The sequence below is a fragment of the Trachemys scripta genome, chromosome 8, assembly GCF_013100865.1.
Source record: "Trachemys scripta elegans isolate TJP31775 chromosome 8, CAS_Tse_1.0, whole genome shotgun sequence".
NCBI classification, from domain to species: domain Eukaryota; kingdom Metazoa; phylum Chordata; order Testudines; family Emydidae; genus Trachemys; species Trachemys scripta.
In genome coordinates this window covers 67,532,247-67,549,514 of record NC_048305.1, presented here as the reverse complement: position 1 = coordinate 67,549,514, position 17,268 = coordinate 67,532,247, and the positions used below count along the sequence as shown (strand labels likewise).

Genomic DNA, 17,268 nt, shown 5'->3' with positions numbered 1-17,268 from the left:
CTGCAAAATACCATTGGTGACAATATCAATGGAAACCAGAGACATGCAAAACATTTGCACTGAACTTAAACCAAGCCTGGGTCTGAGGTTGCATGTGTTCCACAAACATAGGCAGAGAATGTTTGCACAAAGAAAAAATCCACAATGTTAAGCCCCTCCAAGTGGCACACCTCTCTCCTGCCCCCATATCCTGAACAAGCCCTGGGAACCCCACCTCACCTTACCTTTGGAGGAGATTTAGAGCTTGTTTTGGGGTATAGGAAGGAGTGATCTTGATGGGGGTGATTTTCCATGTTGAGGAAGGAATTTGTCTAACTCAAACCTCCAAATCAACTTTCAGTGGTTGGTTCAGTTCTAATTCCTACAAAGCAAACTGTGGCATTCAGAACCCCATCATGAACAGCCCCTACAGATCAATTACAACAGTTTCTCTTAATTTCTCACTCAGCAGAGGGCACACCTCTCTTCTCTCTCGTATAAGTAAAAGAGACCTGCGTGTGTGTGTGTGTGTGTGTGTGTGTGTGTGTGTGTGTGTGTGTGTGTGAGAGAGAGTGCTGTTAAGAGCAGAATTTAATTGAAATGCATTGTGTGTCTTTCAAGTTAGGTGTGACTCTTAGATATATGATATGACAGGAAAATTATGCCTTCCATCTGTAGAGATGTGTAAATGCCTCATTAAGTTTAATGATTATCATAAAAGTGGCTCCACAAAGAAAAGCTTTGTTACTGAAAAGTAGAAGTGACACAGTAAAGCCGTGTTTGATTTGTGTTATCATTGAACTGGCTAAATTAATAAATTGGCACAGTAATTATTCTGTTTGTAAATAAAGGGCTATATTTTCAAAATTTTATGTGAACAGGGTACATTATAAAAAGATAATTTAGCAGCCCAAGAAATTATGCACACAGCATATTTTCAGACTTGATCTCAAGTCAACTTGAATGCACATGCGTGTGTGTCTAAGCACTGAGGGAATGGATAAAGAGGAGGAGGGATGGGCACATCTATAAAACAAGATGGACAAGAGGAATCTCTTTTAAAAATATATGGTCAGGCAAGAAATTACAAGTGCAGGTTTAGATAGAGGAAAACATACAAATAAGCAATTAACAACAATATATTAGCTGATTCTGAGTATCCATCCATCCATCCATATACAAAGCTATTCAGGATATAGCACAAGGGACATTAGTCTAAGAAGAAATCCTCGAAGGAAGGAAGGATATACTGACCTATATATGATGACAACACAATCTTACATATAAACAAGGTTTATACAAGTATGGGTTTGATAAACAGACCATTAACAATTCCTGCTAGTAACAGCAATTATTTAAAAAGCCACACAGGAGCCAGACCATGCCTTTACACTACCAACTATGAATTCTGACACGTGAATTTAAACAAGAAATTAACTAGTTTATTATATTCACATATGTACAAAATATTACAAATTAAAGTACTGTACTAAGTCACTGCATGACAGCAAGGTCTCCATACAGGCAAAAGAAAGCACATTGAGAAGCAGCGGCTCTGGAATAGTTACATAAGTCTTTGGTATTAGAAATATAGTTTAAGATGCAGCGTTTAACTCATTCAATACAGGGTATTAAACAGAGACAACAAAGATATACAGTATGAATACTACGAAAAAGTGTTTAGATATTACTTTAATTCTTCTCCAAGGTAAATTGCTGGACCCCTGAGTTGCTAAAAAGCACACAACAAATTTAGGGTAATAAGTCTACTTATCAAAATAATGTTAAAAAAACCCTAGGTTACTGAACATAACAGATGTGTTTCTTAATCTGTATTGAATTAAACTGCTTCTCCTCATACAAGAACTATATGCTAATAGCTAAGCACAAAACATTTCACAGAGCTAGAGCCTATTCCTTTACCCCTAAAGCAGGCAAAGCTGCCAAAGAACCAGTGTTGTCCACTTAAGGAGTATAGGATCAGGCCCACAACACATAATACTATTGCATGGCAAAATATAACCAGACAACATACCCAAGTCTAAACTGCTGTACAGATCACTTTATAAAATATCTTTTAGGAATCATTTACACATTTACAAATGCTCTAAATCAGTTCCATCAAATAATGTATTCAACTCAATCACAGTTACATAATTTTGAGGTAAACTCCCTGAACGATGCTACTTTGGCGGAGATTCATCCCTAAGGTTAAAATTCACCCATCTGCAGAGAATTTCTGAGAGGCTCGCTGCACCACTCGGCCCTGCAAAGGGGCTGCCTGCAGGATGCAATGTGTGGAAGGAATGGCTGCATAGGTATGTGTGTGTCTCTGCAACCCCCCCAGGATGTGAATGGGATGCCTGTGCTGGCCACAAATAGTTGAGCATAAAAGTGGGGACCACGGGGGAGGGGAGGAGCAGCCCAAGGGAGGGGAGTTGGGGTATGTGCTCATTCTGTGGAGGATCATTGGATATTATGTAGTCTATGGGGTGGATAGCAGTTGCAAAGGGGCTGTATTGCTGGTCTGTGTGCACATTGTGGGAATGGATTCTCCTGCGTTTTATGCTGGAAGGAGGAGAGTGTCACACACAGGAAAAATGCAGTTCAGAATTTTATATATGCAGGAACATTTTGTTTAGCCCAAATTTTACAGGTAAGAGATTAGCTAAATATTAACAATTGTATATTCACACCTGTACAACATCACCACTAACACTTGTTTCAACTTTTTCTTCTGTGACCCAGGCCTTTCAAACTTCATTAAAATTCTGGATCTCAAAGGACAGGTATCACTTGCTCATGCCTGACACCAAGCTTACAGGCTTTCATGCTAACTTGGGGGCTCTTTTTCTTAGGATAATAGACACTTATGCATACATTGTGGAAGGAACAGTCCCTACCACTGCATTGCCATAACATCACTGCCACTCTGGGAGAGAAGTAGCAATCAGGGTTAGTGTCCTGAAAAACAGAAAGGCAGGCAACAGAAGAAAAAAAAAATCTTTAAGAGATTCTTTTACCATGCCCTGATGATCAAGAAGGTATACACTGGATGATACATGCTCTCATTTGCTAGCAAGGGAAAGAGAAAAATCCCTTCATGGAGACCTGATGTAGAAAGCTTCCAAAACTAAAATACAAAAGTGCCAATAGTTTAAGGTAAGTGCAGTACTACCCTTAAAAATGATACCTTCTTTCCCAGTAGATCGGTTCCTGTGTGTATTTAGGGTGAAATCTCCTTGCTTTGCTCCAAAAATATATTTTTATTACTATTTAATTCTTTCAGCCCTGCAGAGCCAATACACTTATGGGACAGTGAGCGGGATTCTTTTTGTGCTCACACAGGAAAGGAACTGTTAACTAAATTCCTACTGCAAAGCCAAATCTGCCACATTATAGGCAGAATATGACCTACAACATGTTTAAACTACTGATGATACATGAGCTATAAAGAACACGTTTTGTCTTTAAGATTCCTAGTTGTGTTTACATAGTTAGTTGCTTATTTGTAAACTGAGTAAAATTAGCTTTGGAGCGCACAACAAAACAAAAAGAGAGCGCCACAATCCCATTTTACAGTCATTTTTTCTAGCAGAACCACACTAAGTAACACTCCCCTTTTTAAAACTGCTGTCATAAAAACAAGTTGTTTGAAAATTTAGGCAGGACTTCAAATCTGTTATAATTATCCCACGCATGTACCTTGGAAGAGAAGGCTATTAATATTTACTACATTTCTATTTTTCTCAGAATGGTTTGATGAGTGCACAACTGTTTGTTATGTGATAAGTAACATTGCTTGATGTTTCAAGACAGGTAATACTGACTTTACTTCATGCCCACTGGCGTGACTGAACTTTCCTTTTTCTGTATGCAGTGATAACGAGTAATAAGCCTTCATCTCCTCCTTCTACCATCACAGATGTTAGCTACTAGAAAAAAAAGATGTATTAAACATTTACCAATAGGTAGCATTTGCTGTGTACCACCGCATGAAAAGCAGCATAAAGAAATCTGTTTTGCAAGGATCGTCTGGGAAGGTGAGGTTTGGGCTTTATACTGGTCCCCGATGATGGCAAACTGGCAGACTGTTTCTTGCATAGCTCTGGGCAAACCATTAATCTGTCAGCACAAACTTCTGTAGAAATTCCAACAATAAAACTGGAGGGTTTGGACAGAGAGAAAATGCTGCTTTTGAAATACTTAACAAGACTAATAATGCTTTGCAGATTGTTGTATTCCACAGTCCCTGAAATTTCTGGTCAACAGTGCATAGTAAGTGTTCAATTCATTCATCTTCTTCAACATAGGTTGATGGAAACCAGCCCACCTAAAAAAGGCAAAAGCAGAAGAAAAATAATAGATAAGATGCTAATGACATGGGACAGTTCTTTGAAAGGCCTGCCGGGGCAAAAACTATAATGGTTCTGTTTAATAACAAGAGGACACAAAATTATAAAGATAAACTTGATTGTGCTGCTACAACACTTAGTTAGAATAACGCCTCTCAACCAAGTGATGCAAATTATTGATCCCATGATTTGGAAACTGCAGCACTGGACATTAAAACCTATTTTTGGAAGATCAAAACTAACCAACTAGCTGTGACTGTGCCCCAAAGCACTAAAACGTGGAGGAGGAAGAAGAAGAAGAGTAAGAGCAGAAACAAGGAGTTTTACTAGAGGCAGGCAGCTGCTATTTCCCTTTGGAGGTGAAGGACATCTAAGGGTACATCTACACTACAGCGGGGAGTCGATTTAAGATACGCAAATTCAGCTACGTGAATAGCGTAGCTGAATTCGACGTATTACAGCCGACTTACCCCGTTGTGAGGACGGCGGCAAAATCGACTTCTGCCGCTTTTTGTCGGCGGCGCTTACTACCACCTCCGCTGGTGGAGTTAGAGCGCCGATTCGGGGATCGATTGTCGCGTCCCGACGGGACGCGATAAATCGATCCCCGAGAGGTCGATTTCTACCCGCCGATTCAGGCGGGTAGTATAGACCAGGCCTAAGTATTCTGCAAAGCTACCATCAGGCTCACAAGTCTCCATTACCATTATTTGCCTAAATTAAATAGGAACTGATTTTCTTGTCCTTACATGCACTCAAGTCTCAATGGAGTCAGGAGTCGTTTTAAATGAGAAAGAATTGCAGGGCAGAGCCCGAAGTTTTTCATTTATGCTGCATTGTTACTAAGTTATTATATTGCTCATGAAAGAAACTAGACCATTAACCTTGGAGAGTGAAGTCCTATATCTATAGCAGAGTGCAACACAAGGGCAGGCTACTTCATGCTGACATGTCAATGTACCCTGTTCTGGATGAACTATCTCTAGAGAAAGAAGAGAACTCAAGTCCCAAAGCCCATCTTGCTGAGACTGTCAAACAGAATGCCAGTTCCTAATGTTTTTCTTTAGGATGTGGCTGTCTGTCCATTAACACCTGGAATGAGATCATCAACTTATTTCACACAGTACACAGGACCATCAAAAATAGTTTAGGTTTCTATATTGCTTCCAATCTATATGCTTATTTCTTTTTTAAAATGTGCTTGTCTCATGCTCTAGGCACATGTACAAAATAAAAAACCCTTTAAATAATGTAAAACACAAAATCCCAGCATTCTCCCCACCCTATCCCACAGGACTAACTTTCACTTCCAACCACCATCCAACCCACATCCACCCTCCCTTACCAATTTAAACCATGGATGGATGTGGTTTAAACCAGCCCATGACCTTGAGTACCTCAATTTATCTCCACTGCAGAGGTATTACATGAGCAGAGTGGTAGCAACCTAAGGTAGAGATGGAAACCATTTAGGGCTTCTATGACAAAACTAACACTTTGAATTGTATCTGGGAACTACCAGCAACCTGCACAAATCTCCGAGCACAGACGTAACATACTCCCTCTAAAAATCACTGCTACATAAGCCTCTTGCCATATTTTGTACTAGCTGAAGTTTCTGAGTGCTCTTCAGGTGTAGCCTAATGTAAATCCTATTGCAGCAATCCAGTCTTATGCTGACAAAGGTATGGAAGGCAGTGATGAAATGCACATCCAAAAGGAAAGATAGTAAAATGCACTCCTTGCCTTTGCTGCTAGCTGGACACTAAGAAGCAACCAGGGATCCAACAAGACCCTGATGTTTTGCTGCTAAGGGTTATAACCTCTGCTACTTCCCCCACCAAGCAGTCTTATCCACTCTGGACATCAGCCAGTTAGTGCCCATCCATGACCCTAGTTCATTTAGACTCTGGGAAAGGTGATCAAGCATACTGTCTGGATTGTCTGAAACAGAGCTGATGATGTGTCAGATATGCTGTGAGAGAAAATATGTGAAAAAGGTTTATGATGTCTGAAGACACCATTTAAAAGCGTTATCAATGAGATTAGCACAAAATTATGCCAAATAAAAGAAAAACCTACCCTTCCATTTACTTCACCTCTCCACCAGCCATTAGCACTCATCTTTGTGTAAATTTTTACCACATCACCTTTCAGTAAGGACAGTTCTCTCATGTCTCTTGCACAGAAGTCATACCGGGCAATGGCTATGCCTATTGCTTTTGGACTTAGCACTGAAATTGAACACAGGAAATCAATGTTATTATGATCTGTTAATTGCAGACTAATCAATTAAGTCAATACTGTAAAATGTATAGCAATGATTCCATTACAAAATAAACTGGCAACAATTTTATGTAAATGTGAAAGTAACCACCCAAAGAAATCAAGAAGCCTTCTTTAAAGGTTAATTCAACACAAGGTTGGAGGATTTTATGTGGTTGGGGGAGGGGGGGGGCGGCGAAATAGAAAAAACATTACATGAGCTTGAATGTAAATGCCATTAAGTCAAAATTTTTCCCAAGGATTCAAAAATACTGTAAAATTTATTATACTTTTGTAGTTTATAATAAAACTTACTGCAAAGTACATACATCAACATATTTTTCAGGTCACTAATTTGTTTCCAAACAGATTATTGGCATTTATTGTTGATATAACTTTAAACCCCTAATGTGGCAAAATAAATAGATTATGGTGCTATTCCTTCAGAGAAGCAAACCAAGTTAAATACTATCTATATAAGGCTGTAGACCAACTCCTTCCAACTAACAGCAAAGAGGAAATGCATTTCTACAGTTTGGGCAAGTCTAAGCCAGCCCTGATGACCCCATTAAAATTAGGTCATGACCCACTTTGGGGTCCCGACCCACAGTTTGAGAACTGCTGCCGTAGACCAACTCCTTCCAACTAACAGCAAAAAAGAAATGCAGTTCTACAGTATGGGTTATCTGTTGTATGGCCACTGGATCATGTAAACCACCATTTTTCTGGGGATTACACTGTAAATCAAACATCAAAAATGATCAGTTGAACCTGGCTCACAAAATTTCACCACAAAGCAAAAGTGTCTTGAGTCAGCAAAGTACCTAAGTATTAGCATAAGTCTAAGCACGTGAGTGTCCTAACAAAATCAACACTTAAAGGTTTACAGTGATGCACCGACTTAAAATACCTTGCTGAACTGGGGCTTAAATCTTTTAAACTGATATAAAAATGACTTCAAACATTTCTGAATGATACAAGTGCAAAAACTGCATGTCTCTAATATGTCCAATTCAAAAATGGCTTTAATTGTAGCAAACTGATAATCCTTTTATGAAGTTGTATAGAATCCAATCCTGTAAGCTGCTGAGGAGTGTCATTTCCCATTAGGAGATAAAAGTTCTCAGCACCTTGCAGGGTGAGACCTATAATTTGGGTATATTAGAAAAAATATACACTGGCTAATACATTAGATTCAGAAGTTAGACCAGCAACTGGCAAAGGTGGAAGCCTAAGGTATGCAAAGAGGCATCCAAACAGTGTTTTTCAATAAAGGCAATCTCCCTTTCAACTGGTTCCGTGAGTAAACAGCTGCTGTAGATAGAAATGGACTCCCATTAGTTCTGACTAGCTCCTTACAAAGGGAGCTAGGGAGATGTACAGACTAAAATCCCTATTGAAAAAATCCTGGGTGTATTTGGAGTATGGCCAACAACGGTGAGTTGGAGGAATCATTAAAACCATTCTCTTTTTCATAATTCAGAGAACAAGAGAGCAAGCACATTATTACTAGCGTCTCCCAAAGAGTTTTAGGAATTGCTATTAACATTCTAGTTTTGAAAATGTAATCAAAATTTAACAGTAAAGAATCAGAGCAAGCTGCCTTCTTTGATTTAAAATCAGGGAAATACGAATCATGGCATATAAACTAGAAAATCTAAACAGCTATGACAAAATCAACCACTTAATTGATAGCCTTGCTGCATATACTTTTATTTGATATTTATTGTGACCTCATATGAACAGTAGCTTTTTCATAATAGATACCGTGCATTCAAATAATTACAACTGTGCGCACATCAATGATTAAAACTGAAATACCTAAAGTCAAATCATATGTCTGAAAATGAATTATGACCTTATTTTTCCACAACATCATAGTGTACTATAACTTTACACTCAGCATTAGTATTTAGAATCATAGAATCATAGAATATCTGGGTTGGAAGGGACTTCAGGAGGTTATCTAGTCCAACCCCCTGCTCAAAGCAGGACCAAATCCCAACTAAATCATCCCAGCCAGGGCTTTGTCAAGCCTGACCTTAAAAACCTCTAAGGAAGGAGATTCCACCACCTCCCTAGGTAACCCATTCCAGTGCTTCACCACCCTCCTAGTGAAAAAGTTTTTCCTAATATCCAACCTAGACCTTCCCCACTGCAACTTGAGACCATTGCTCCTTGTTCTGTCATCTGGTACCATTGAGAACAGTCACTGAGAATATGCCTATAGGATATAAATATGTTATATAGAAGAGAATCAGCAGCTTGATATATTGTTTATGTGCACAATATGAAGATACTGAAGAATATAGACCATCATGCACAGTAGATTATAATAAAAATATACTACTTACGCTCTAGCAAGTCAGATACCATGACTATTTGCCTATTTACATCAATATTATGTCAAATACCATACTGGGCAGCAGGAATAAGTGGTGATGGGGCAGGAACTGATTTTGCAGGAGAAGGGGTGCAGCAGAGGCAGTAACTGACATTTTGTGGGGGAAGAGGGCACTAGCAGCACTTACTGATTTTGGGGTCAGTATATTGGTGTATGGCAATAGCAGTAACTATTTGGGGAAGGGGATCATTGATTTGGGGGTTATAAGGACCAGTAAATCATTGGGGGAGGGGAGGGGAAACAGAGAGCCGCTCTGGACTCTAGAAAGAGGATAGGACTCAGGAGAGGTCAAGGGGACAAGGTACATTGGGGGAAATGTGGGGGAGGAACAAAAGGAAGTGGATACGAAAGAAGAGAACAAGGGGAAAGGTAATCCATTCCAGTGGATTGGAGGGAGGAAAAGAACTAAGGAGAGGAGAAATGCAGGGAATAGTGGGCAGTAAAATATTGGGGGAAAGGAGGCAGAATTGGAGGAAAGGAGGGGAATATTTCAAATCCTTTTCAAAGTGAGGAGCACAGGGGAAAGTGAGAAAGAAGTAAGAGGAGAAGGACGGAATCTGGAGATAGGGAAGAGAGGATCAGAGAAATAAGAAAAGAAAGAACTGGAACAAGCAGTAGGGAAGATTTTAAAGAGGAAAGAGGCTATGTTTACAGTGCAATTAAAAACCCGCAGCTGCCCCATGCCAGCTGACTCAGGCTCATGGGGCTCGGGCTAAGGAGCTGTTTAGTTGCAGTGTAGATGTTTGGGCTCGGGCTGGAGCGCGAGCTCTAGGACCCTGCAAGTTAGGACGGTCCCAGAGCCTGCACTCCAGGCTGAGCTTGAACATCTACAGCACAATTTTACACCTCGCAAGCTCTAGTCAGCTGACACAAGCCAGCCCCGGGTATTTAATTGCACTATAGACATACCCTGAGAAGACTCACTAATGTTTGTAGCCCCAGAGAACTAGGACACTTTGGTCTGTGTCAGATTTCTGCCTTTGCTTCCATTCAGGTCAATTTCTCATTAATACACACTGTAACCAGTTTGATCTCACACTATGTATTTCTCTTAACTTATGACTTTATCCCCATACAGGGTTGTTTTTGGCTAGTGGGTTCTGTGGGTCTTGAAGCAATGTACATTTGTTTAATTTTACGAAACTGTACATCAGTTCTCGCCAGTATGAAAGCATGGAGAGGATTTTCAAAAGTGCTCACACATTGCTGACTTAATTCTGCTCTCACTGGCATCTATGAGAATTTTACCACTGACTTCCAGTGGGAGCAGAGATAAGCCAACATTGAAGGTGCTTTTGAAAACCCAACCCATAATATTTTGGGATCATGTTTTCCATTTATATCATTTAGTTGTGAATTTAATGAAGACTCTTTTGGGGTCTTAAAAAGAAATGATTTTATAAATAATGCAAAGAGTCACACATGGTATCTGCCAGAATATGAAATGCCATCCAAGCCGACATGATTAAATTACCTAACACTACCTGACACCCCGTTGCTGTTGTGTAATTGTTACAAAGACATGCTTTACATCAGATATTGTCAGGATTTCTTTTTGTGGAGGAGACAGAGTGCAGTTAATCCTTACTAATTACCAACATAAAGGGCTCTGTTGGGACTAGTGCTATGCACAAGGGTAGAAGGGGGGCCAGCCTCCATTCCAAAACCTTGTGATACCTAGGCCAGATAATCCACCCTCTATAAGTGGAAGTGAACCAGCATAAGGAGAGCAAATGCTGCACTCTTTTAGAGGGGGTAGCAGTTGCTGTTGTGTATGCTCCTTCAGGGTTCCCAGAGACTTTTTGCCTGCCACAGGCAAAATTACTGGGTGCAAAGTGGTGCAGCTTAAAAGTCACAACAGCATCCTTACTTACTGGTGTTTTTAATGGAGTGCAAGTTTGCCATAATGTGATTGGAATTGAGATTAGCATGGCTGTAAATTTCAATCTTTTTGTACAGTCTGTTAGTTAAAAATGTTCTTATATTTTCAAAGCAAGAGAAGGTTAAAAGAGAATAAAGAAAAACAGATGAGTAAAATTAACTGAAACAATGGTAGTGCAAAATCTAACATTTGCTACAACAGAACTCTAGCAACGGCATTTTACGACGCTGCCACAATATGGTTTGCTGTAGAGATGGGACGAATACTTGATTCATTCATGAACAGTGCAATTTTCAGGTATGCACATTTGTATGAATACATCAATTAAAAATATAATACTTGCTATAGGATTCCATTACTGAATGGTGAACTAGTGGCCATTTGAGATCTGCTGTGGCTATTCAAATTCTGCTTATAGTAATGTATACTTTTAAAAGTTAATTTTACAAGAGTTTGATTTTATTGGACTGCAAGAACAACAATTTTCTACCCTCTGATTACCTTGTCTTTATAGCTTATCATGTTAACCAGTTACTGAGATTTGGAGTCAGTCTTCAGGGTATAGCATTAGGTGCTATTCTGCATTTAGTCAAGAAATGAAAAAGTAGATTCGTCCCTTCCCTAGTTGGCTGCACATAGAAAGAATTTGCAAACAGAAGCAAATTTAGAAGAAATATAAAAGTGGTAAGCAGTACCTGACCAGAAAGGAGTGGAGGAAGGGGGAACAAAGCTGTAGTCTGGAGGAGTTACAAAAGAAAACCCACAGAACAAAGAGGGGGCTTAGAGAAAGAAAGAGAAAAAGAGAGAAGCAAAAGAATGTTGAAATATTGGCAAAATATTTAAATATTAGTATTTCTATTATGTAAGTCATTGGTAATAAGGAAACTATGGTTCCTCACTGAGGAAGTCTGGAAAGAAATTGACTGTGAAAAGTGGAAAATGTAGATCTATGATTTGATTTTTCACAATTACATTTTTCAAAAACAAAAAATAAAAAAATAAATCCATTTTGGGTTTGGCAGAAAAGAATTTTAAACTATTTTTTCTTACAAATAAAGTGGTTTCTTTTCTTAATACCTGTACATTTTAAAATGCTTTTGGCCCTGACTCAGCCAAGTTCTTAAGCATGTGTCTAAGTTCAAGTACATAAATATTGCCATTGGTATTCATAGGATTATTCACATGCTTAACTTAGGCATGTTCTTAAGTACCTTGTTAAACTGGACCTCACACCATGCATGTAGGGATCACAACATTCTACTCTGATAACTTAACATCAATGGGAATTAGGTGCACGTTCCGTATCCTTTAAGGACTAAATGATGTTTTGGATCCATAGATACTACTCACATTCAGTTCAATGGAAGTTCTGAGCACACACAAAAGGCAGAATTTGTCTCAGGAACTTAAACTTGTGCAGCCAGTATGCTAGCCCCTGCTTTGATGGATAAATGTAATGTATCCTCAGGTAATCAAAGGATTAAGGATACACTCATTAAATCTCCAACACATTTATAGTAATCAGGTTGCTGGTCACCCAATTGCTCTCCTTTGGGTGACAGTATGTTTTCTACCCGCAAAAGAGTACATGCCCATTTTTGTGGGTGCAATCATTGTGCATGCAGAAGCAGTCTGAAATGAAAATTGGGACCAAAGAACATACCACAGCACTAAAACCCATCTTTGTTTGTTTACATTCATTTTAAGAAAAAAATCAAGTACATCTAGATGTCTTGACATATTTGATAGCTGACGAGGTATCCTCATGCCTACTGAAAGCGTGCAATGAACATCTAAAAAGAGGAGACAAGTCCTGGGACATTGGGAGTTTAAAAAGAACCACTGGACAATTTTCTGAAGTAAGTGAAAAGTCAACTTAATTTTAGGAATGAAATGATAATTCAGTCCTAACAACTAAGTATTGAGAGAACTGTGACACAAGCAGGCCAGCTTTCAAATCACCCTTTGCCTGAAATTCTAAGAAATAATATGGAAATTGTATTGAAAGTCATATCAAAAAATTACAGGAGAACCTAACAGCCATTTAATATTCTGACCTTCAAAGGGGAAATAAATAAACCCTTTAAAATAAAACCCTTTTTCCTATCATCTTAGACCACTAGGTGATTTGAAGCTGCCTTTGGATTTCTCAAAACATTTGGCATTAGTACTTGATGGACTTTTGCAATGTCTGTAGTAGAGCTTCCTAAATTTCTAAAAAATGCTCCAAGTCAGAAATGTCTCTCTCTGCTAAACAGGTGTTCATATGAGCTGAGAAGTGAAAAATGTCTCTCTCAAACCTCCAGTCAATCTCAGATTGAAGTTGGAAGCTTGACATATTTAATTGCCTCAGCCTGTGCTTGTGAAAATCTGGTGAACATGGGCTCAGGTTATGCATCCAGCTGGAAAACTGACAAACTGAGGGGAAGGAGGTTTGCCATTCAGACTCCCTCTCAACAGCTATCCCTTCTTATATGAGATGCCTTCAAAGGAGAGCAGGAGGTGGTCAGAGAGGAACTGGCTGAGTGAAGATTCCCTTGGGGAATGAAGTGAATTCAACTCAAATGTCCAAAAAATCTGCAGCAGCTAGTTTGCTTCCAAGTTGCAATCCCTGCTAACAAAATTCCAGGGTACAACTTCTCTAACTGCTTTGCAGATCAAACATTGCAGGGTTCACATACCCTAACTATGAGGGTAATGCCAACTTAGTGAAAACTAACAGGGCAGCATTAAAACTAAACGCACGAGTTGCAGATAATCTGCCAACAATATTTGAGCGGGGCAGAGAAACCCTTTTTCTCCAGTGGCCTTGTAAACAAGCAGTGGATCACCTGAGAAAGGGACTTGAAGCAGCTTCTAGTGATCACCTAATAAAGGGGACTGCAACTTCAGAAAAAATGGCTTGATTCAATAGAAAGGGAGAGAGCAAGAGAGAACAGCAGACAAGGCTGTGCAGGGGGAGAACAGGAAGAGGAAAATCCTGGACCCCAGAAAAGTCACTGACCAAATCCCAAAGGACTGTGGGAGTGGCAAGGAAAGTGAGATCAAGTTTTGTGTGCAGGTTTTGTTGTTTTTCCATCATCTGTACCATTTGTGCTGTCTAAGGGTACATCTACACTACAGGGGGGAGTCGATTTAAGATACGCAAATTCAGCTACGTGAATAGCGTAGCTGAATTCGACGTACCGCAGCCGACTTACCCCGCTGTGAGGACGGCAGCAAAATCGACTTCTGCGGCTTCCTGTCGACGGCGCTTACTCCCACCTCCGCTGGTGGAGTAAGAGTGTCGATTCGGGGATCGATTGTCGCGTCCCAACGGGACGCGATAAATCGATCCCCGAGAGGTCGATTTCTACCCGCCGATTCAGGCAGGTAGTGTAGACCTAGCCTAAGAATAAAGTGTGTTAGTTTAGAAATTCCTTTGCAGAGTCTGTGTGTTACTTGCTTACACTGTCACATAGTCCCCAAAAAGGGAAACAGTAAATCAGCTTCAGTGGAACTCTGAGAGCACGCAACAGCTATTGGTGAGGCTTGGGACAGCTGGAGCTATTTTCAGAGCCTGCCAAGATATGGTGTCTGTATCTGGAGTGTGTGCCTAGCGGCCCAAAGTCAGAAATAATGCCTAAACTCTGCTGAGCCTCAAGAGAACACTAGACTCACGGTTTGGGTCCAGCACTAAAGTCTGGAGTGTCCAGAAGGAAAAGCTCAATCAGATTTATAACAACCTTCAAATCCATTAACCAAAGTGTCATCCAGGATCAAACAATCTGGGTTTTGTTTTACACGGGGAATCTGAGAATTGAGAGACTTTTCATCAATTTGGCCTTGGAGGGAAATTTTCCAGCTTCCACCAGCAAATGTAGTGGAAAAATGTTCGAATTTCAACATAGCACAAAGCCAAGCCTGCCAAACTTCTTAAGTGGAAAGTGCCCCACATTAATTTCTCTTGTTCTTCCATATAATCCCTTTTGAACTCCTGTAAGGCAGATTTTTTTTCTGGAGTACAGTGAAGGAAGTGGAATATGCACTATATAAAATCTTGTATCATGAAGAAATTTGCAAAAGTTGTGATATTTCTCCTATATGTTAATACTCTTACATGTGATACAGATGCCTGCTTCCGAGCCTCCCTCCTATCAGCTGGTCTAAGAAGAAGAGGCAGTGCTTCCTTTCTGCTCCTCTCAGAGAATAACCAAAATAAACACAAAGGTAAGGCAGGCAGGGTACACTCCTCATGCTAGTCACTGCCCTGGCACTCCACACCAGGTAGGGGTGAGGAGAAAAGAGGATAGAGATTGAGAGGGAGGGGGAAAGGAAGGAAGATAGGATAATGGGCGGAAAAGATCATTTGAAAAGAGACAAGGACAGAGAATAACTAGGAACAGACATGAAGTCCTGAGAGAACATGGGATACAATAGGAGGGAGAAAACTCAAAAAACTCATAGGGTTTGTCTACACTACATTTAAACACCTGTGGCTGGCCCATATCAGCTGACTCAGGCTCACCCGGCTATAAAATTGCACTGTAGATGTTTGGGCTTGGGGAAGTGGGTGGGTCCCAGAGCTCAGGTTTCAGCCCAATCCTGAACGTCTACACTGAAATTTTACAGCCCCATAGCTCGAGCCCAAATCCACTGACACAGGCCAGCCACAGGTGTTTAATTGTACTGTATACACCCAGGGGAAACAATGAAAGAAAACAAGAGAAGAAAGAAAAGAGGAAACAGGATGATAGAAAGAAACAAAGAAAAACAATGAAAATGGATGAAAAATAATCTGAAAATAATGTGTCCTAAAATTCCCCTAATGCTCCCGTTTTACCAAATAAAAATTAGAAAGTCCCTTGGAAATTATATATGCATGTCCATGGAGTATAGCTAAACAAGTGAAAATCCAAGAAGAAATCTAGTAAGTGAAAATGATGGAATAGTCAAAATCATTGCCACAAGACACTGGACTTGACTGTATCTTCATTCACAGCAGTCTTCATATTGTTGAAGTCATCATTATTTTTTATATTCTTCTCTTATCTGGTGCAGTGCAAAGATAAGGCCATTGCCTGAAATGCTGTGAAGTCTAATGTTCTTTCAGGGAAAAATTAAATATTTTCAACAGACCACATAACAGTTTTAAATAGCAATGAACTTCTAAAAAGGCAATAACAATTTTATAGACTTTCCTTTAAAATGGAACATGTTACATGTTCATAAGAGCAATATTACACATATTGTAAAAAGCAACAGAGGGTCCTGTGGCACCTTTAAGACTAACAGAAGTATTGGAGCATAAGCTTTCGTGGGTGAATGCCCACTTCATCAGACGCAAAGCTTATGCTCCAATACTTCTGTTAGTCTTAAAGGTGCCACAGGACCCTCTGTTGCTTTTTACAGATTCAGACTAACATGGCTACCCCTCTGATACTTGACACATATTGTAGCTATTTACTCCAAAAATACAAAGTCTTTTAACAGGTATTTATATGGTATGTATTTTGAAAACTCTTTTAGAAGTGTTGTACAGGCTTGCAAATTATGGCCTTAAAAGACAGATATAAAAAAACAAATGAGATGATTCAACAAATGACATATTACTTGAAAAACTGTGTGTGTGTGTCTTTACTGACACCCTAATTTACAAAAATGCAGTTATATTAGATGACTGATCTATTTAAATCTCAATATAAGATTAGAAATGGTTACTTATTTATGCATGTAACTGAAAACAGTGCCGCCTATGTAAACATCTGCAAAAACTAGGCAGCCTCCAAATTAAATCTCTCACGTGCATTTCTAATAGATTTTTGAACACTAACCTGATTTTAAGTTTGGCAGCAAGGAAGTCTCACTAGACATGTTCATAAACCTGTTGGCAGATCTGATTATGCTTAGCTGTAGAAAAATCCTAGCTGAACGCATTACCATATTAATTAGTTACATGTCAAAAATGCAAAATGAAGATGTTTATATAAATATCATTATGCTTTTAGTGTTAAAATAACAGCAAATAATATGTAAAATGATAATACTCACAGTTACTGCTTGCTTTATTACTCCTTTGTTCATCTGAATTTTCAGATTCCTTGTATGGAACCTGAAGAGTCGTATCCAAACTTCGGAAACCTTCTTTGAGAGAGTGGTGCTTGTAGTACTCTACAAGTTCCTTTGAGCAAGAGGGAATAAAACATTACTGGGAATTTAATTTGCATCCTTTTCAACAGTAAGATATACAGTTAATGATAGTTTTCTTATACAAGTGATCTTATCATTAGAGCTGAGCAAATAATTGATTTTTCAGTTCAGGGCCAAACACAAAACAAAACAAAAAACACCCTGAAAATAATTGCATTTGGTTTCATTCAAGAAATGGAAATATTTCACTTGGG

At 39.3% G+C, this 17,268-nt stretch overlaps 1 protein-coding gene across 3 annotated transcripts in view; it reads right to left on the bottom strand.

Moving 5' to 3' along the window:
* Positions 1-1,399: 1,399 nt before the first annotated feature.
* VAV3 (vav guanine nucleotide exchange factor 3) overlaps positions 1,400-17,268 on the bottom strand; it is a 247,202-nt gene continuing 231,333 nt past the window's right edge. For all 3 annotated transcript variants that reach the window (XM_034778743.1, XM_034778744.1, XM_034778745.1), the window contains 3 exons: positions 16,916-17,045; positions 6,417-6,568; positions 1,400-4,312 (listed from right to left, as the gene is read on the bottom strand). In XM_034778743.1, coding sequence (XP_034634634.1) covers positions 4,271-4,312; positions 6,417-6,568; positions 16,916-17,045 — 324 coding nt within the window. In that variant the 3' untranslated portion in view covers positions 1,400-4,270. The remainder of the gene's footprint in view (positions 4,313-6,416; positions 6,569-16,915; positions 17,046-17,268) is intronic.